General features: G+C 39.3%; 2 protein-coding genes and 1 pseudogene across 7 annotated transcripts in view; 1 reads left to right on the top strand and 2 right to left on the bottom strand.

Annotated features, from left to right (window-relative positions):
* Positions 1 to 8,576, top strand: part of LOC120614687 (protein adenylyltransferase SelO-like) — a 31,267-nt gene extending 22,691 nt beyond the window's left edge. For 4 of the 5 annotated variants that reach the window (XM_039877590.1, XM_039877589.1, XM_039877593.1 and 1 more), the window contains 4 exons: positions 436 to 515; positions 1,405 to 1,448; positions 5,317 to 5,396; positions 8,308 to 8,576. In XM_039877590.1, the coding sequence (XP_039733524.1) occupies positions 436 to 515; positions 1,405 to 1,448; positions 5,317 to 5,396; positions 8,308 to 8,430 (327 nt within the window). In that variant the 3' untranslated portion in view covers positions 8,431 to 8,576. Of the gene's footprint in view, positions 1 to 435; positions 516 to 1,404; positions 1,449 to 2,774; positions 2,869 to 5,316; positions 5,397 to 8,307 lie in introns of those variants that run through there. The other variant, XM_039877591.1, reaches the window with a different exon arrangement.
* On the bottom strand, positions 7,461 to 13,541 carry LOC120614693 (sororin-like; annotated as a pseudogene).
* The window catches only part of APBB1IP (amyloid beta precursor protein binding family B member 1 interacting protein), a 93,498-nt gene continuing 85,179 nt past the window's right edge, over positions 13,541 to 21,859 (bottom strand). For both annotated transcript variants that reach the window (XM_039877587.1, XM_039877588.1), the window contains exons 13-14: positions 16,703 to 16,806; positions 13,541 to 14,038 (exon numbers count right to left, since the gene is read on the bottom strand). In XM_039877587.1, coding sequence (XP_039733521.1) covers positions 13,541 to 14,038; positions 16,703 to 16,806 — 602 coding nt within the window. The remainder of the gene's footprint in view (positions 14,039 to 16,702; positions 16,807 to 21,859) is intronic.

Raw genomic sequence — 21,859 nt, 5'->3', positions numbered from 1 at the left:
AGTCAGTCTCCAAATAAAAGTCAGCCTGTGCTAAATCATAAGGCTTGGAATTACAGTCCTGTGGAATTTGAGTCTGGATGTCATCATCCAGTAGCTGAATAAACTCAAGCATATGATTTAACTTCTCTGAGTCTCAGTTCTTTCATCAGTAACACAGGCAATCCCATGCTAGGCTCAACTTTTACTGTTTAAATACCGTCACATGGTTAAAAACTCCTGTCCCCATCCACTACATTCCCCACTTCCATTCCTAGAGGAGGCTATTTTTATTAATTTCTATTACTTAATACTACTTCTACTTAAAAGAGTATACTTTAAAAAAAATCTGAGTATTGTAAATTATTATTAAAGCACATAATTTAAATGCACGCAGAGTCAAAATTAACTGAATAAATATTAATATAACAAGGAGTCTATTACTGTATTTTCATTTAGCAATTCTGGGCACTGGAGACAATTTCAAAGCACAAACTCTTTCCTGCCTGGGTGTCCCAGTACCTTTTGAGACTGAAGAGGTAAGGTAATCTAATTTATAAAAAAGTATGTTATGTATTACTTTAGCACAGTCAAGTTGTCAGAGTGCTCTCTTCTTTTCCATTTTTCACCATTTCCTTTTTGCTTCTGGGTGCTTTGCCCTGGCCGGGGCATCTGTATTAGCACCTCACCCAAGCAAAGAGCACTCACCCATTCCCCTCAACTCCAATAACACAACTCCCCAAGTTCCCCAAGCACCTCAGACTCTCATCCAATGGCTACTTACTGGCACATCTTCTACAACACTAAGAAGTTACTTCGTTTCATGACTCAAAATTAATTAGAAGCAACAAACATGGAAAAGAAGCCATAGGTAGTGGCAGCTGAAGGGAGAGGCAAGAAAACCACGGGAACAAATAGCCCTTCACAGTTTAATAGCCTCTGAGGGCTATTTATAAAGAAGGAAAAAAAATGGAAGTTGGTTCTTTTTGCCATGTGGCTTCTAACAAGATCAAAGAAATTAAGACGGACCTATGTCTTGAGTGTTCTTGCCCTAGCACTTGTATGGAGAGCTGGCGTGTGTCATTAAGAAATTAAGAAAAAGGTAAATTATTTTCAGAAAACCATGTTTAAGAATAAGAAAAAGTATCAGTCAATTTAGACTTTTTTCTGAAAAAAATATTTTTTAAATTGGTAAAAATAAAAGAAGGTTTGATATTATCTAAAATAACTAAACAAGGCAATATTTTACATATTGTTTAATCAACTCAATATTTTCTATCTTCCATTCAGACACTAAATGAACATGATTGTTAAATGTTTTTTTTTTTCTCAATAATAGTCTTGTGAAATAATTCTCACACTTTTGAAAAAAATATATAATTTGGGGAGACAGTGGTTGATTTTGTCCTTTGTTTTATTCGTTTTTAGTAACATGAATGATTCAGATTCTGAAAGAAGAAAAAGAATGACAAGTAAGTAATCTTTTTGATTTCTTCAACTTTGATCACATAAAAGCAACATTTTTTACGTGGAAGTAATTACTTGAGGGAACTGGGCTTTTTTTTTTTTAACTAGAATAATTCTAGATGAGCGTATTTTAGTTGAGTCGCAGCATCATGTATGATCTTTTCTGATTTCTGCAGATGACTTTTCACCTAGAGTGTGATAGCTCTGCTTTAAACGAGTTTGCATCCTGATGTTAAAATAAAATAGTCTTAAAAGATGGTGGCAAGACAAGGAAGGGGCTTTGGTTATGGTGGACAGAACGTGAGTTTTGGAATCTGGCAGATGCATTTCATCTTGCCACTTTTTAGCTGTCTGATCTGAAAGATATTTAACCCTCCAAGTTTTAAGGCTAAAAGCCCTTAGAACTTTCCCTTTGCCTTCCTTAAAACTTGTAAGTGGGGGTGTTTTACAGGGATGTTGTAATGATGACCATATGTAAGGTATCTTGTTTTAGCACCTGGGCCATAATATACCAATAAATAATAGATATAAAAATAAATCATTTTTATATATTTTATATATTTATATATTTTTATATATTGATTTCAGTTTACTGTGTGTCACTTGGCTTGGGGAAGGAAAAAAAGGGAAGTTAGTTCTTTTTGCCATGTGGCTTCTAACAAGATCAAAGAAGTTAAGACGGACCTATGTCTTGAGTGTTCTTGCCCTAGCACTTGTATGGAGAGCTGGCATGTGTCATCATGGTGGCTAATTCACGTCGATGAAATAAGGACGATGCTAACATTCCATGCTAGGTTATAGAATGAGGTTGCTTCCCGAACTCAGGATATTATTGTAGAAATAAAAAACAAGTTTAGTTTTTATGGGGAAGTGAGTAATCTCTTTGAGGCTCAGCATGGATTTAGTTGACAGCCACTTATGTCCATTTGGGCGGTCATATAGAATTTATAGCCCAGCTCAGAATATGGACAACCTCAGCAGTTAAGAAAAAGAAGAAATTGAAAGAAGAAAATGTGGTGGCAGCTTTCAGTATTTGGACTTGTTTGGTTATGACAGGACGGTTGAGATGGTAAAATAAATTTAGTGAACTCAAGACTGCAACTCTGAGTTATTTTAGAGAAATAATAAATACTAAACAATTTGCTCTCAAGGAAGGGAAGAAAATAAGTTTCCACAAAGAGCAATGGCATAATTAAAGTTCATAATGATAGCTCATTTATTTTCTTTAAAGATATACTTCCATATATTATTATTATATATTTAGTTGATATGAAAATGCAAAAAAATAAAAAAAAATTGATTGCGTACATTTATGTAACAATATGTACCAGGGATATGGAATTAAAGAATGATACGAGCATAAAGAAATAAACGTCTGAGAAGCAGCATGCAGTGTGGTGATGTCTGCGTCTTCACTTCCCCTGAGGAGTCTTTGTCTCTGGCTGCTCCGGACCTGAGTTCATGTTTATTCTGGGTAGTGCAGCCGAGGCTCCGGAGTCGGACCACCTGAGTTTGAGTTCTGCTTTCTGCCATTTATTTCCTAGATGTTATTAAGCATGTTACTTGACTCCCTCCCCCGACCCCACCCCATCCCTCTTTTTCTCTTTCTGGTGTATATATATTTTTAAACAGCTTTATTGAGGTATAATTTATATTCCATAAAATTTACCCATTTTAAGTGTACAGAGATTTTTTTTTTTTATGCAATTAAAAAATTGCGCAATCATCATGACAATCAGTTTTAAAATGCTTCTATCCACTTGACCTCTCTTTTGGTTCCTCATTCAGAAAATACATTTACATCATGGGTTGTTGCACAAATTCATTATGATCATGGTTGGCACATAAAAAGTACTCAATAAATATCAACTACTGTATTATTATTATAGAGTACCTTAAATGTCCTTATCATAGGGATGTTGGGAAGACTGGCATGAATATAATGTTTTTTAGAAACAAAGCAACCAAAAATATATTGCCATTATATGTCATTTCAAAACATTTTAAAACTCAATAGTAGACGAGGAGAAGATTTGCTATTAACCATTTTTTGGAAATGCTTCAATTTTAAAGGAATGGGAACAGAAAAAATGAGTAAAGGTCTTAGAAATGTATATATTTTTAAATTCTCAATATTTGTTATTTTAGGTGTCCAAATAACTCTATGAGATTAGTTGAGCCTAATAATTTGAGTCTGCTGTATTTCTGATGCATTAATATTTTCCAATTGGATGGTAGCATTGGCATGCTTTATTTACGATTATGACGTACTCAGTAAGACATGGTCTTAAGTCTCTTTTTCCAGCACTAAATTTACTTATTCAACAAACATATATTAAGTGCCCTATTATGTGCCATTTTTTTTGCGGTCACATTGTTTAAAGCTGAAACTACAAAGATGAATTAGATACCTACCCTTAAGTAGCCTATGTTCTAGGAAATCACTGATTATCAAATTATATTGTTTGGACATGATCCTCCTTGCCCCACTGCTTAAAATTTTAATGCCAAAAGAAATAACCCACAAACAGAAAGTTCTAAACCAGGTAAAAATGTGCCGAATTAGATAATACCACAAAGAATCTTATAAACAGATCTATAATTTTCTGATTTTCCCTCTTCCATAGTTTTACTTGCATGTTAGTTTCCTTTTTGTTTAAATATTGAATATATTTTTTGTGTACATGAGTTTTAGTTTAAAAGATTTCTGTATGAATTCTTTAAAATTTACAAAATGCAAACTTGTAGAAAGAATAAAAAAGATCACCCACATTCCCAAACACAATTACTATTTACTTTTTGATACATTTACTCTAGTCTCTCTTTTTCTGTGTGTATAGGTTAGGAGAGAAAGTGTAGTTGTGATCATACTATAGTATAATTTTAGATCTTTTTTTTTCATTAAAAATAAATTAAGCATTTTTTTTACTAGTTCATTCTTTATAAAGTAACATTCTTAATGGCTGCATAATACTTCTTTGGAAGGATATATAAAGTTTTACTTAACCATTCCTCCATTATTAAGCTGTTTCTAGTTTTCCTTAATATAAATAATTCCCTTTTATGTTTAAATTTGTTTCTATAGACTATATTTTTAGAGAACTAGAATTAACTGAGTCACAGGACACTTATAGTTTTAGATTATCTCCTATGTCATGTCAGATCTTTAAAATCAAGTTAAAATGTATGTTCCCTCCATTCAAGTAACTCAGAAAACTGCTCTTAAGATTTACAAAATGGTGATTTCTGAGGCCTCTAGAACTTCTCTTATGCCACCCAGTTCATAAATTATTTTTAAAAAGTCTCATCTCAAATAAAGATATAGTTTCTGGAATTTTTCTAAATGTGCCATTGTTACAATATTTTTTAGTATGAAAAAATGCATGGTTACTACCAAAAATATAAGTTTATAAAGAGTTTCGCCTGCAGGTTACCTTTCCTGTTTGCTCTTGGCAGTGTTAGATTAAGGGTCCTCCTAAGACCTTACTCTGTGTGCGAAGATGTTAAAAGCATCTTTCCTCCCTCCACTTAGACTCCAGGGCCTAATTCAGATGAATTCAGGACTCTCTCCATGCTTTATTAAATGCTTCACTGACTGAACATAGTGAAAAAGACAAATTAATGATGAAACACTGAAAAGAAAAACAAAACATAATGTTACTCATAACGCTCAAACAAGTTTTTTCTGTACCATAAGGTAATAAATATGGTTCATTCTTTATGAACAATCAAAATTCACTGATGCTGATCATTTCTTCTCATTTGAGCCTTCTAGCAAAGTTCTTAAAGTTATCTAATTTCAACGGTAATTTCATACGGCCTGTGTTGTTAGTAATTTATGTTTCCAGCATGTGCTTTTCCCTCTTGTTTAAGCTGTTAATCCTAGATATGTGCTGAAGAACTGGATGGCAGAATCTGCAGTGCAAAAAGCAGAAAGGAATGATTTTTCAGAGGTGAGATGGTTGTTGCATTTATTTTTATGGATGTTAAATGTATCATATTTTATACACACTGATTTTGTTTGCAGACATTGCCAGGACTAGCTTTCCAGAATCCTCATTGCCTAGTCTGTCTTTTTATTGTGCATCCATGAATCATTTTCTCACATTTTCTAGTTTATTCTTTAATATATTTAAATTTTTGAATGTTAATTTTATATCATGGATCTACATTATTTGAACACCTGAGGGTCTGATTCTGCTAATTGTTGTTTATGTTTGGGAATTTTGGATTCATTCTCTGAAATGCAGTGAACCCTGATTTGAGTGTGCATCTCTCCAGCAGATATCCATTGCACTAGCAACCTGAGTCCGCTTAAATTAACTTTGACAGCAGTGAACTTGAGTGAACTAGGCCTACACACATCAGCATGGATGGATCCCACATATGATGCTAAGCAAAATAAGCAAGTGGCAAAGGAGTACATACAGCGTTGCCACTTAAATACAGTATAAAACATGCACAATCCTATTATATGTTACTTAGGGATACACACATATATAATAAAAGTAACAAAGTGAATAAAAATGATAAACATCAACTTTAGACAGGAGTGACTTTGCAGTAAGGAGGAAATTTGAATCAGAGGGATACTGGCTTCAACGATATTAGAAGTATTTTATTTTTGAAGTCAAATGGAGGATAGGCAGGAGTTCATTATATTATTCTGCATACCTTCTTCTTTGCTTCAAATATTTCATAGTTGTTTCAAAATGCATTACATGTAATATATTTTTAGAAGAGGAATGGCCCCGGCACTCATGCTGTCACTCTGTGTCCTGCACTGGAACAGACATTATTGGTGAGCATGGCCCTCTTTCTCTCTAAAACCGGTCACAGCCTCAGAGCCATTCTCATCATGCATGTCGTGTAGTTACTACCACGTGATCAGAGTTGGCATGAAAGAAAAACTATTTTTGCTTCTTCTAATTTGGAACTTGCATTCACTTTTTATTTCAGTGGTTTAATAGGCCTAACAACTCTAGGTTTTCATTTTAGAAAATACAATATTATTAAATGTAATCTTTTTATGGTATTAAGGGAAAACAAAGAGAAGGGAGATAACCAGCATTTATCTTTAGATAAATCGATCTAAGCTGAAGAAGCTAAACACTGTTTAATAAGTTGTTTTGTTGGCTTGTTTCTCCTTTTTCCTCCTCCCTTTTGTTCCTTTCCTGGTTTTTTTTTGCCTTCAAAATTATATTTGAGAAACGGTGCAGTACTCATCAGGGGTGGGGAGACATCTTCCTAGGTGAAGGTAAACATTACGGCTCTTAAGACAATAGCAGGCTCCTCATGGCCTCACCCACCTGAGAAAGACAGGACAGAAACATGTTATATGAACAGGGCAACGTCAGGCCCTGTGTTCGCCTGAATCCTGGCAGCTGTCCATGCAGGCAGGAAGGCGCAGCGTAAAGCTCAGGTGTGGGAAGACGTGATCCACGCTGGGAAGACACAGGGATAACCCTGGCTCAGAAGCTTCACGTCCTGCAGAAACCGCTCTCTCTCGTAACAAGGCCATGGGCGTAGTTTCCAATGTCCCTACGAGAGACCTGCCTTACACCAAGAGTCACCATACTAAAGAAAGTCCTAAGCGTTCCATCAGGTAATCACAGTGCTTCCATTCTAGGTGCTGTCAGTCATAAGCAGTGTCCTGTGGTGATAGTTGACATACCACCTCATCGGATTACAGACCCAGAAAGTTAACTAAGCGTTACTTTCTCAAAACCAAAGATTTTGTTAAACCTTTTTCACAAAACCCTTTACACACACAGCTTGTGTTTACCTTCTTGCTTCAAATGTTTCTTGAGAATTTACTCTATGTGAGGCGCTGTGGAGATGTGTAAAATTTGATTCAGGGAGCTTTTAAACTAGTAAAGGAGATTAGATAGGGATAAAACTGACTTCAGTAAAAGGATATGTACAGAAATTACCTGGGGAGAAGTTAAGAGAGGTTCTAAGAGCGCAATATTGATGATGATGCAGTCTTCCCATTTAAAATATTGGTAATATAGTAATATACTCTATTTGATTTCTTTATTATTAGTAATCATCACCTTTTTGTATCAGAACTAGGCATTTATCCTTAGTAATACCAAAGGAAGTGATAAAACCACTGGAAAAAAATATTTTTAATTGAGGTCTAGTTGACATATAACATTATATTAGTTTCAGGTGTACAACATAATGATTCGCTATCCATAGATTGTGAGATGATCACTACAATAAGTCTAGTTAATATCTTTGAAAATTTTGTGCCATTCCCTTCTGGCTTGCAAATTTTCTGTTGTGGACTTTTAAGATCTCTCTGAGCAATGTTCAAGTATGCAATATGGTATTATTAATTATTGTCATCATGCTGTACATTACATCCCCATGACATGTTTGATAATTGGATGAAAATATACATTTTGGCCCTAGAATTATTATTCAAAGAGCTGTGTTCTTTGATGCCTTAGTTTATTATCATGGGGCAAAGTTACAAATGAAGAGGCAGCACAAATTGGAATCCATGCCCTTGATTTGGGAAGATTGCAAATCATTGACATTGTTTTATTTTTGTTAAGTATTTTAGAAAATTATAATCTTACTGCTGTGAAGGAAGTTTTAAAATTACCAGATATATATGTAGTTTTGGACACTACATATTCACTCTCCTATTTTAGCACAAAACTAGCCCTGAAGGAACTTTCTATGTAACAATAGAAATTTAAATAACAACCATAGTGAAGATTTAATAAAACATAAAATGTTTAAACATCTTTAAACAAATTCAAAACTTATCTATTGTTTTAGAAATTTAGAAAATTAATAAGGGTCCTGAGAAAGAAAAGTCTATATTTATCTACTTAAATTGTTTACCAGGTCCATCTTCTCCAGCAAGTTCTTCAGCATCCTTTCCAGAAGCATTCTGCAGCTGAGAAAGCAGGCTACGCCTCACCTACTCCTTCTTGGGCTAAAGATCTCAGAGTTAGCTGCTCATCTTAATTTGGAGAAAATAAATTAAAGAATACTTCTACCATTGAAATCTACATAGAATAATCAATTTGATAAATTCTTAATGACCATCTACATTTTGATGACAATCCTAAATTTCATAATAATGATTATATATAAAAGTATTTTTTAACCTATTCTTCGGAACACCTTTGTGATCATTTTTGTTCTAATTAATAACTTTAATGGAATAATAAAGCATTTTTGGTAAATCATGTGAGTTATTCTCAATAGCTAAAAAGTCCTATGACAATCTTTTAATGAAATTTTAAGTATTCATCTAATACTTACTATGTGCCAAGCACTTTGGGGGCACATCACATAAGTATACAGTTTAATTGTACTCCTAGAGCTTTTTGTCTATTATGCTAATTTTCAGACATTTACCAAAGTAAAGAGAATAGTTCAGTGAACCTCATTTACTATTCAGCTAGCTTATTAATTATCAATATATGATCAATCTTGCTTCATCTACACCCCTATACACTTCCCACATGTTCCTACTTATTGCTTTAATTGAGGTATAATTTATATATTCCCAAGTATTTTACAGAAATTCCTAGACATTGTTTCATTTAATTTACAAATATTTCTGTATGTATCTTCAAACGTTAATGACTTAAAACACACACAGTGTTATCACCTTAAGACAAATGAACATTTCACTAATGCATGATTGAAATCAAATAACCAGTTTTCAAATCTTTCCTATTGTTTTATGAGTCGTTACCATCATTTTTTTAAACTCTTCAATCAAGTTTATTTTTTAATTTAAAAAGGAAACTCCAATATTCCCTCAAATTCCACACTCGCAGTTTTTCAGGGACACAGAGAGGTCTGCAGTGGTGACATGAACTCGACATCATCTGACCACTCCTGATGCTGCAGGACTAAGGCATTTCCCGGGGGTTCTGTGCTGGCAGAATTCTTCAGGTGTGGTCTAGCTCAAGGGTGGCTGGCCCAGGCTGGCAAAGGGGCTTGCTGGCAGTCTCACAAAGCAGGAAGCGCTGAACAGGTAGCCTGGGACTTCCAGGCCTTGCAAAGAGTTTCGTTAGCGCCCACCGGCTTGCACTGTTCTGTTCCTCAAACCCTAACGAAGCAAGCCCTCATCTTCCCGGCTGGTCTCTGCTCTCCACTAGCCCCTCGACACTCCTCTTAGACTACGCATCCACAAACCTGTCAATGTCAAAAGGTTCAGCTACCTGGGGTATGGTGGAGGTTATGGTCGGGGTACCTTTGAAAGCCCACCTTTCATTAGCATTGAGAAATGGGGGTGAGGGAGTGAGGTTCCCTGGAGACGAGACCACCCCCTCCCCCTAGCTCGACTCCTGGCACCTGCCTCGGGCAGTGCTGTCATGAGAGCTCACTAAGTAAGCTAAAGGTTGAAACCGCTGTGGACCCCTGTCTCTTTCTGGCCCGTGAGGAAAGCTTCCTCAAACTTTGTAAATGTGGCCACAAAATACTAGTGGGATAGCACCGTTCAACCTATTAAGTTTTAAAGCTGAGCTGACTGTACATTATATTTTGTAAGAAACTGGTGAGTGACAAAAGAGGGCGCCTCCTCCCACCGACCCCTCCCCAGCCCTGTGCAGGTGTCCAGTCCTGACACCTGTGTCTCGGTTTCTGTGAAGGCTGCAGCCTGTGGCACGTGGCACCCCGAAATGCACCTTTTGCCCACGCAGCCAGTGCTCCGTCAGCCTGGCTTTGAACCAAACACATCTCAACAGCAGAACACAGAACTACAAAACACAGCTTCTATGTAATAAACACCTATGGTCTAAGACCCTCCTTCAAAACGTGACTCTACTGGCTGTGGGTCCAGCTTCTTCCTCACAGATAGTCTGTCCCCAATCCATGAACACTCCTGGACCATCTATGGAATCTAAGAGGAAACTCAAGCCTTTTACATAGATGGAACCAAGCCGCCAACAAAAGACAACTGGAGAGAGAGCCCGAGGCTGCGGCAGACAGCCCTCGGCACCTGCTTCTGTTGGGCTGGAGAGCAGCCTCACTTCCCAGCCGGAGCTGGGTGCTCTCACCCACAATCCCTGACCAGTGATTCCACCTCTCTCATCTGTGGCCCGAACGGAAACTGCCAGGACACTCCGAGAGGTAGGGAGGAGAGGATCAGGTAGGGTTACTGACCAGAGACAGGATGCCAGTGTGTGGGTGGGCCAGGGGAACCCCATATTCTGAAGCCGAAATGGCTGCTGTCACTGCACACTCAGAGGACAGACCTCATGTGCAGCAACAGCACATGCAAGGTACCAAGGCCAAAGAAGGGGACCCCAAGTGTCTTTTCCATTGGAAGAAGGGGCTATGTACAGGGGGAAGAGGGGAAAGCCTGGCCAGATGCACCCCCATTTTATCTCATTCAACCAGGAGATCAAACTGCTCAGCAGCTTCAAACTCAGCATTCATGGCCGCGGCCCACTCATCCAGCTCTGATTTCAGGATCTCTGGCACCTTCTTCTTCCGTTTCTCCTTGATGACTGGTGGGGGAGATTCCGGGGAGAGTCGTGTCTAGGGCCCAGGGATTTGTGGGGACCCTGGGGACCTCAGTTAACTTTGAATATACTAAAGGCAGGATTCCGGCCAGGTCTTCTGCCCCCAGCAGTCCCTTGAAGCCAGAGCAGGATCTGCAACCTGGGGTGGAGGTGGAGAGGTACAGCCAAGGGGCTCCAGCCGGCTGTAGGAGTGCCTGACTTTCTTAGACATTTCCAAGTCTCTGGTGTCTAGGTCTCGTCCCCTGGAGTTAGACTCAACATCTAGGTCATATATCACAGGAGTGGTGGTGGGGGTGACAGGGACACTACATGTCTTGAAGAGGTCCTCCCCAGTAGGTTCCTGGCGAGGAGGCTCGTTTTCTTTCTCCAAGAAAAAGGCGATCCTAGGGCTCCTCGGAGGCGAGTGGACAGATGGGATCTTTACAGCATGGGCTACGATCTTCTTCAGGACGATGGGCTTTCTCAGTGGAGCTGCATGGGGTGCCTTTGGCCAGATTTCAGGGAAGGTGCTGGGGAGATCAGAGCCTGATTTCCACTGGGACATCCGCAGAGACTGAATAGAGGACGGGGCCCCTGGTTCAGGCGCTGGGCAGCCCCTCCGGACCGCGTTCGCCTCTTGGACATATCTAGCTTTGGCCTTGATCTCTGCTGCCGCCCAGCTGCCGCAGCCACTGGGGCTCACGCCAACCCGAGAACCTTTCTCACCATCATTATTTTATAGTTATTTGAATTGGGATCCAAATAAGGTCTATACATCAAAATTAGACGATAAAAATCTCTTGCGTCTTTTGATATCTTTGGGTATAATCACCTACGTTTTTTTTCCTCAATTTTTTGTTTTGTTTTGAAGAAACCAGATCATTGATCTTGTAACGTTTCCCATAGTCCGCATTTTGCTGATTGCATCTCTGTAGTGCTGTTTAACATGTTACTCTGTCCCCTGTATTTCTGTAAATCTAGACCTCGATTCAGATTCAGGTTTGATTTATTTGGCAGGGAAATTCTTGCTACCAGGGACAAGTGTTGTATACTAGGAAGTACATACTTGGTGATCTTTTTTTGCGGTACGAATAGCCATTGACAATCATCGTCTTGACCCATTAATGCAATAAGGTTGCAAAATGATGACAACCTAATCCTATCACTCTATTAGGAATCCTCCTATAAAGGAAAACTTCCTATCATTACTTGGACATCCTCAGATACAGAAAGGCAAAGTAACCAGTGGGTTCCCAAGGTTGCTTCAAAGACAAGCAGTGGAGTGGGCTTACTTGATTACGTTAGTATCAGAAAGAACTATTGAATCTAAGCATATTTTATGTGTTTCATACAATTGCAGTTATTATCCTTCCTGATGTATAAATTGTTCTGCAGTTGACCAGTGAAGTTTTGTTCATATTGGCTCCTTTGGACATAATCCTAGAGGTTTTCGATAACTCCCTTGTTTTCTGGTATGATAAGATGTTCCGGGTTCATTCTGCATAATTCTTGCCTCAGCCCTGGAATCAGTTACTAGCAAAGTGAAAGAAGTATAATCGATGTGCCAAAAGAGGAACAAAAATGCAATCAGATAAAATGCTCACTTAAAACCACAAAAGGCAGAAAAAGAGGAAGACAAAACTAGAAACAAAGAACAAGAAACTAACAAATGTGGCAGACGGTGATCCAACCATATCGATAATCGCTTCGAAGATCAGTGGTCTAAACACACCAATTAAAAGATGGACATTATCAGAGTGAATCAAAAGTAAAAAAAAAAAAGAACTTTTACAGTTTTTCCCCTGAGAAGGAAAGATATAGTGTGGGTGGGAGTTGGGAGACCTGGTGGGTTGTGACCCAGCTCTGTGGGATGGAGGTGAAGCATGTCCTTGGGCCTGATTTCTTGTCTAAGGAGAATGTTCGAAGTCACACTTTTGAGGTCTTCTTCGAAGCCCATGACGACCATATCTGTCCCTTTCCCCTCCCCGTGCCCCAGGCCTACTCTCTTGAGTCCTCTTGATCCACAGTGATGGGACCCAGAACCTCCTTTGTCATGGTCAGGTGAGGAACGACCTTTCACTCACCGGGGCCAATGAGATTTTCTTTTAGGGAATTTTCCTCTTTTGATTTTTCTAAAAATTCTGAAGGCCATGGAAGTGAAGATGGAAAATATAAAGATCAACAAGGCTTTGCAAGGCATGGGATTCTGAAAACATTTCAAAAGGTCAAGCATATTATAAAATAGTGTTGCTATGGCATTAGATTTATACACTGATATTTCTAGAATACCATCTTTGGGAAAATTTTAAATTTTTATTAATTTGATGCTTCTGAACATCATAAAATAAATGAACATAAAACATCACTTTGGTTAACTCCTTGGAAGGTAAGATAAATTTCATTGAAGTGGAAATACATAGGAAAGATTATGTACATTTAGGCAGATAAAGTCTGTTAGGTTAATGGTTATGAATATACGTTTGGCATCATTTCTAGTATGAATACTTTAATATTTTATCTAAAATGACCGAGATGTCATGAAAATAAAGTAGCAAAAATGCACTTGAGGTTAGAAGTGATTATACTTAGGACACAAAGATGTCTGTATGTCTCCCTTAGGACATGTTGCCTCTTTTCTTTTGCAAAGCTTTCATGAGATCTGACATGAAATCCTGCTCCCCGCCCCCTCCCCCACTAAGTGGTCCTGGGTTCTCTTGCCTCTTTGGGGGAACTGGAGGCCTTTTGGCGATAACGTGGGGCGGCCTCTCTGATTGTGGGACGACGGCGGGTGGGGGAGGGGGAGGAGGCGGTAATGAGCCCGCATCCCCCGCAAACGACAGCGGAGGCGGAGGCACGAAGTCTGGGGGCTCTTCATTAAAATCGGGAGGCGGCGGCGGGAGCTCGTCGTCCTCCAGGGGAGGTGGGGGTGGGGGCGGCGGCAGAAAGTCATCCGGCGGGGGCAAGCCCATGGCTTTGGCCTTAGGGGGTGTCACTGGGCTTCCGCTGGTGTTTGAGGACCCTCGCATGGGAGGGGGCGGCGGCAGGCTGGACTTCGCAGGGTGATGGACCCTGGGCGTTCCTGGGTCATGGTTACCAAGGGCTGGCTTCTTATCCTTCAACAAAGCAACAAGGGCATTATTCTCCATATATAGCAACCGTGGAGCTGACACCTCCATTGACTTATGAGATCTCCCTGAGTTAAGACAGCATCTCCCCTTGGGGAAGCCTCAGTCCCCTAGTCCCTGAGACTACGAGGTTGTTCATTAGGTTCTCTTTGCTCTGGGATCGGAGAAAGACTCCAAAAGGCCTGTAACATTATTACCCATGGGGTGCTGATCCACTGCCTCTTCTATAAATGAAAGGCTTGGCCCTGTTCAAGGAGTTGTGTTCTATTTAGATTATACAGGTATGTCCTCAGAACCTCTGCTGTCTTTAAGAGCTTTAGTGGTATAGCAGGGGTCCCCAACCCCTCGGCTGCAGACAGGTACTGGTGGTGGCCTGTTGGGAACTGGGCTGTACGCAGGAGGTGAGCAGTAGGCGAGCAGTAGGCTCCATCCATATTTGCAGCCTCTCCCCAGCGCTAGCATCACCGCCTCAGCTCCACCTCAGATCATCAAGGTTGGGGACTGCTGGGTAGAGCTTAGCTAGCTGAGAGGTTACTGAAGGAACTCAAACAGAAGCAAACTGGAACCCCTTGGAATTCCCAAAGACGCCTTGGTTCCCAAGAAAAGCCCACAGGGTCCCAGGCCTATGTAGCCATTACATTTTTCTTGGTCTGAGTTGAACTGGTTGTGAAGCTCAGGTGTCACCATTATTTTGCCCCTGCGCCATACCCCCTCAGTGGCAGAGAGGTGGTTAAGGTGCTTCCCCAAACCTTCCACAAGTCTCAAATGCCCTACTTTGATTTGCACCAAGAAGGTGGAAGGAAAAAGGAAAACCAGAATAGTTCTCTCTGGACTACAGGTAACATTTGTGCAAACCCCAGGGCAAAGGCTGTTCTGGCAAAAAACTGTTTTGGCCGCTCTTGTGTCAGTGTTTTCCTGCCCGTCCGCCCGCTGAGGGCACAGGTGCCTTGCCCCAGGACTGTGGGCTTCTAAGGAGGGGCCAGGTTTAGCTTGGCTCTCTCCTGCGTAACAGGAAGAGCAGGAACGTGCACACCTGGTCTGTAGTCTTAGATTTACCTTTGCTTAACTGTGAAAGCCAGCTGGCTAATCATAATCCCTATCATTATCTATGTCTCAAGGTTACAATGAGATTAGAGATAAATACGTGAGTGGTTCCAAAGAGAAAAAATCATGACGCATGTGTTATTGGTAGAAACCAGAACACCAAACTTGGCCAAAGGCTAAAAGCCACAGTCCTTTTGCCAAGTAGAATAGATAACAATAAATTATATGTATATAATGCAACTTCTCCAGGAATTTCTGGCAGGTGAATTGAATCCCTCTGTCTTAGTGATAATTATCATTACAATTTACATGTTAGCAGGCTTTCATTTTATTTCTATCTTTGCTTAATAACCTCCTACCACTGAAGATTTCATTTAGAAGTTTTTTCCCCCCTAACAAAATGTCTTATGATGGAGTTTCTATTTTACTTAATTTATTTGCTTAACACAATAAGCTAATTGACTGGCGATGTATTTAAAAATTTTTTCTGAACAGGCAGTTTTGGGAACTGGTATTCACACACATTCTGGGATCTATTTTTTAAATTGCTTTCAGCATTTTAAAATGTTCCTCTTCAGCTGGCATCAAAGACACCATGAAAATAATAATATCTGAAAGCACATTGCATGATGAGACTGTCACACTTGAGAAGCTAGCAAGAATATTTGAGAAGCACAATGTTTTACGGTCTACAGAGGTTTTCAAAAATTATAAGAAGTTCAATAAATGTAAGTTTGATAAATATTTAGTTGTTTCTATCACTGACCAATGGACAAAATAGGAGAAGGGAATGAAGTGAAAAACTATTGAAGGTACAATTATCTAAGGTTGTTTTGCATCACCCATGGGAAATATTCAAGGAAACTTGTATAGTCAACTGAGCTATCACCAATGGGACTAGTAACTAAATTACCACTTTTAGCTACAATTTTTAGATAGATTTAAATGAATCTTCCTTAATCTCCTCTACTGAAAAGAAAAAGTTACAGAGAATGTTATACCAATTCATAATATACTATTATTATAAATAATATACTATTATTTTAAAATGTGTTTTCTTTTCCATCAATGTAAGGATGTATGTAGAACACTAACAGGAAACTATAAAATGCATATTTTATAGTGCAACTTTTTAATAATAGTCTGGTTTTGGGGCCCTGTTCACATTTAGTACAGGGCTTATTACTTAACTGGTTGCTTAAATTTATACAGAAAAAAAATAAGAAAAAAATCCCAAGGGCTTAAAGCTTAACTGCTACTTTCGGGGTGTGCTAAAAACAATTGACTAAACCAAGAAAATAACTTCAGTCAAAATAAATGTAGCTAAATTAAAAATAGTTACCAATCCTCAGCCTAAAAAAAAAAAAACAAAAACTTACATTTTCCCAAAGCAGGGTGATAATAGCTGGTTTTAACTCTCCATTTTAGCCTATGTAAGTTTAAGACTAAAAAAAGTAAGGGAATTATCTAAACGAAGTTATAGTGAATTAGCTGGAGGTATGTTTTCTCTTTTTAGCGGACTGGTTATCAGAACACTGCTCATGGTTTAGATTACGAGCTCAGAGGTGACAGTCTGAGAGAACTGTGTGGGTGACTGTCTGGCCTTACCTTAGTTGTGCCAGCATGTGTCTGGGCTTCTTCGACAACAGCATGCACAGGGTGTGTGGCCTGGGGAATCTGCCCGTTGGCCTGGGTGGTGCCTGTTTTAAGTGCTGAGAGGGAGGAAGAGAGACAAGAAGAGTGGGCAAGGCATTTCAACATTCTTTAAAGTTCATCTGAAAATATAAAGCGGTTTCTATCTCCAAAGCAGAAGAAAGGGACTCATGGGCATAGTCGGGATTTATTGGGGGCCTTACGAGAAATCTGAGGTTCTATGGCAGAGATTCAACAAATGGTTCAGGAAAGAGAACACTTTTATACAGGCTACAAAATCTGGATTAGCTGGGGACTTAGAGAATAGTACCTCCTGCTTTTAAAAACTTTTTGGTCAATGGAGCATAAACCTTGAAAAGCTCTTTTAAAAAAATTTCCATGGGGGAAGACTTTTCTGAAATGTATCCGGTATCATACTCTGCTGTGTACAACTTTTGAACATGTTCCTCAACAAAAAGTACTTTGGGCACAAAAACAGTAGACAAAGGGGATTGAGCAAAATGCGCAGAATTAGATTTTTTTTCCCAGAAAGTTGTGCTATGCACTTACTTATTTATTTTCCTGCCTTTTAATTTACCCTTTCTCACAAAAGTGTAACTAACTAAGGTTTCACAGTTTGAGAGAATCAGAAAGAAGCTGTATGTTGATCTCTCTGGCTGCTTAGAAAACATCTCAGACGGGATGGCCAGCTCTGCACACACAGAGGCCACTTACCAAAGACTGACTGAGCACCTGTGCCACTGAGAGCTTCTCATCGAGTGAACTCAGAGACCGCCCTTACCCATGCTCACCACCGGCTGTTCTGTCAAATATTTATGAACTAATTGTTTGCTTGCTTCTTCAAAAAATTTTCTGATATTTTAGGAAACCCATTAATCTATATAACAACCCAAAGAAGGCTGTTGAGGACTTCAGGAGACTGGGGAGAAGGGATTATTTGATGAGGGATACCATATTTAAATAGTCTCAGAGAATCTCTCTAACAATTAAATTCAAAATGAAAAGTTCTATATAGAAGAGAAATTGGACATCTTAACTGAGTGGTCAAAATTAATGTTTCTAATGAGGGGCAAAATGCTTTTGACTGTAATACTCTGAAATGAATTATACCTGAGGTGAATTAAGAGGAAACATCAGACACGTCCAAACTGAGGGACATTCTATAAAACAAATGGCCCTTATTCTTAAAAAATGTTAATGTCTTGATAGGCAAAGAAAGGCTGAGGGAACGTTCTAGGTGAAATGGGACTAAAGAGACATGATGACAATCCTGGATGGAACCTGTGCCAGGAAAACACTGCTGTAATAAATCTAATTTAAGAAATGTTAAGATTTTGTTATTAAATTTTAAAAAAAGGCATTGAGATAATTGGCATAACTGGAAAATGGAAAGTGGTTTAGATAAAAATATTCTATCAATATTAATTATCAAATTTCCTGAATATGATAACTGTATTATGGTTGGTAAGAGAATAGCCTGGTTTTTTAGGAAATAACAAAGATTCACGGGCAAAGTTGCATTATGATATAGTCAATCTATTCTTAAATGATTCAGAAAAAGATATGTCAGTGGATAAACATATGAACGAGGGAGAGTTGGGAGAGAGAGAACGAGAAAGCAAATGTGTTAAATATTCAGTATTAGTGATCTGGGTAAAGGAAGTTCTTTGTATTATTCTTGTAACTTTTCTGTAAGTTCGAAATTATTCCAGAATAAAATAGATATTCGTGCCCACTTAGAGTTAAAAGACTGGAACAGGCTTGCCCTTAGCACCTCCATTCGGCACTGTCAGAACTTACATGATGTACATAAGTATGAAATTACTCTATCTCGAAGGCTCGTTAAATGTCTATTTAGCCAAATCTTTTTTTCTGGAGGTCGTTAAGTAACAGGTGTAAACATCTTAACATCCTAAGATGTTTCTATTTAAGATTTTTCACAAGGCCTATGAGATTCAAACATCTTAGATCCTAAGTGCTCCGTCTTCTCTTTTCCTTTGCCTCCTTCCTTTCTCCTTCTCCCTTGTCTTACATCTGATAGAATCATTTCTTTATACATAATACAAATACCTTTGCACAAAGTAGACAAAAGCGGAAGCTGAATATGGAAGACTATTGGGGGGAAATTCCTTTAATGGACACAGATTATATTTTCTTTCTGCTTCTTTTCCCCAAACACATACCCAGGCTGATTTCTCAGCAGCACAGCAGACATTTTTATGCGGCTAGGATGGCCTGGTCTGTACCAGTCTGTGCGAACAAATGAAGTCGCCTTTACAATGATGTCCCAAATGCTCCAAGCTGCCATCCTTCCATTTACCAGGAAGTCCAGTCTTTTCCATGGGTTCTCTGCCCCATCCTGAGACAAGCCATGGTACCCAAGTAACCCATATATTCTGTAGGTGCCACTGGCTTTACTGTATTAATAGTCCCAGTTGTCACGTAGCAATATGGCTCCTCTCAATGCCATGACTCTCCAGGAGTCCTCATAGGAATTAGGGGTTAGAAGTTTACCAAACCTACATGTTTTTTAGGACTCAAGTGAATTCCAAGGAGGGGACCAACTCTCCCTGCCCCCAGTCTTAACCTTCGTGGTTTGTGAAGGGCCGATCCCACCCCTTGACCTGACAGATCAAAAGATGGTGTCCTCTTGATGCGGAGAAAAAGAAACCTTTATACACTGCTGGTGGAATTGCAAATTGGTGCAGTCGCTATGGAAAACAGTATGGAGGTTCCTCAAAAAACTAAGAATTGATCTACCATATGATCCAGCAATCCCTCTATTGGGTATTTACCCCAAAGACTTGAAAACCCATCTCTGAAAAGATATTTGCACACCAATGTTCATAGCAGCATTATTCACAGTGGGCAGGACATGGAAGCAACCGAAGTGTCCTATGATAGATGACTGGCTAAAGAAGCTGTGGTACATATATACAATGGAATATTACTCAGCCATAAGAAGAGATGAAATACTGCCATTTGCAACAACACAGATGGACCTAGAGATAATCACGCTAAGTGAAATAAGCCAGACAGAAAAAGTTGAAAATCACATGATACACTTATATGTGGGATATAAACTTAAAAGCAACAAATGAACAGGACAAACAAACAGAGACTCATGGACATGGACTATAGACTAGTGGTTATCAGAGGGTAGGGGGAGAGGGGGGAGGAAGATGGGGTAAAGGGGGTCAAATATGTGAAGACAGAAAGAAATCTATCTATGGGAGGGGAACAAACAGTGTAATTATATATATGCCTTATGTTAAAGTGTACAACTGAAACTTAGTGGATTTCGTTAACCAATGTCACCATAAAAAAATAAATAAATAAAAAAAAAAGATGGCGTCCCCTTGGACCCCGCGAAGTGGTTTACGGATGGGCATGAAACAGAGCCCTCCCTAGGGCTTTTTCAGAGATGAGGCATTCTCTTTGTATTGAGATTTCTAGCTGTATGAAAAACACAAGCCCAGAGAGTTGGTGGCAATCCTTGCCACCTCATGGGGACAGTGCCTAAGAAAGAAACAGTGTCTTGATGACATCACTTCAGCCCCTGGGACTTCCTAGTTTTGGGCATTAATAAATCTGCCCCCTCACTTTTTGTTGCTTACACTAGATTGAGCTTGGTTTCTGTCAATTGCCATGTGAAGAGTCTCGACTAAAAACAGTTGCTAAACTCAGTTATAGAGTCATTTAATAATCACTAAAATAGCCTCCATGGCTTTTGCCTAATATGAAAGAAAACCTGGCATTTATCAAGAATAAGTGACTTTTTGTTAAGCACTTTGGATGTACATACAACGCCTACGTGTATTTTCAGTTGGGTAATCACAGCAGAAACACCCAGGTCTCATGGGGCTGATGCCTCCCAGCCAGTGACACGGCACCACGTGGGCACGTATCTCCAGGACTCTAGTTTGACTATGTAAAGACGGAGAGGACAGGGCAAGAGGCAGTGGAGGAGGTGGGCAGAAAGGGCTTCCAGGTTCTCAGAGAAAAGTTACCAATTAGCACTGAGGAAGCGTCAGACAGAATGGGACTGGGCTTGTTGCCTCCAGCTGCTATCAAGTGACTTCACAGCACGTCCTCCCTGGGGATGGCTAGTGCCAGCTCCACATTCACCTCAGCTACAGTTCTTGTTCTGATCTAGCGTGCATGGTTCCAAGGCCCCCTGTGAGGGACCCCAACTCTTCCGGCCAATGATTCAGGGAGGCAATTGTTGGGGTGAAGAGGAGGGCTCCATAAGTAGTGCCCCAAAGAGCCCAAGGTTCAAAGAAGTGTAACTCCTCTGACCCCAATTAATTTCTTTTTTGGGGGAGAAGGGTGCTGGAAGGAAGGAACTTATGGATTGATTTGTCTCGGGCCTTTAAATGGATGTGGGTTCCGTAAACACTTTCCCAGGGCTCTGCTGATTTTGTGCAATGAGTTCAGGCAAAGAGAGAGGCTTTGTAATATCTGGCAAGAACTGAATTTTTAAAAAAGTGGAGTCATTTCAAGAAGGCCTTTTTGCTAAGATGTGATCGTGCTCACTGTGTATGTATATGTGTCTGTATGACTGAGAAGAAATCTATTTGAAAGTGGCTTCTCTTCCTTCTAAGCTCATATACAGTTCCTTCCGGGCTAGTCACCTATGTGGCTATTTAGAGCTTAAAATCCCACACAGCAAGTGCTCATGGCAATAAATTCTAAGGCATAAACTGAAAGAAAGTTTAAATTGAGACGATTTTTTCTCTTTAGATGCCCAATGAAGCCTTTTATCAATAAGCAGGAATAGCTCCCAATATGTTCATTTTAAAAAATTTCTACAGGTCTGTGCTCTGTAGGGCTGGTGTCGATGACAGAATCTAAGAGTCTTACTTTTGTAAATAAGATTCTACACATGTGGTAGCTGAAAGAAACTGAACTTTGGGTGGTAAACACACAATAGAATATATAGATGTCAAATTATAATATACACTTGAAAATTATATAATTGTATTAACCGATATTACCCCAATAAACTTAATTTTTAAAAAAGTAAAAAAAAAAAAAGACTCTATAGCAGCACCAACGTGTCTACTAAGGAACATTCCATCATGTGCAAGATCCCCCTTTTTTATCAATGGA

Source organism: Pteropus medius, unplaced genomic scaffold (assembly GCF_902729225.1).
Source record: "Pteropus medius unplaced genomic scaffold, Ma_sr-lr_union100, whole genome shotgun sequence".
Classification (NCBI taxonomy): Eukaryota; Metazoa; Chordata; class Mammalia; order Chiroptera; family Pteropodidae; genus Pteropus; species Pteropus medius.
The sequence above is the reverse complement of the archived record's forward strand: the minus strand, read 5'-3'. Positions and strand labels throughout refer to the sequence as shown.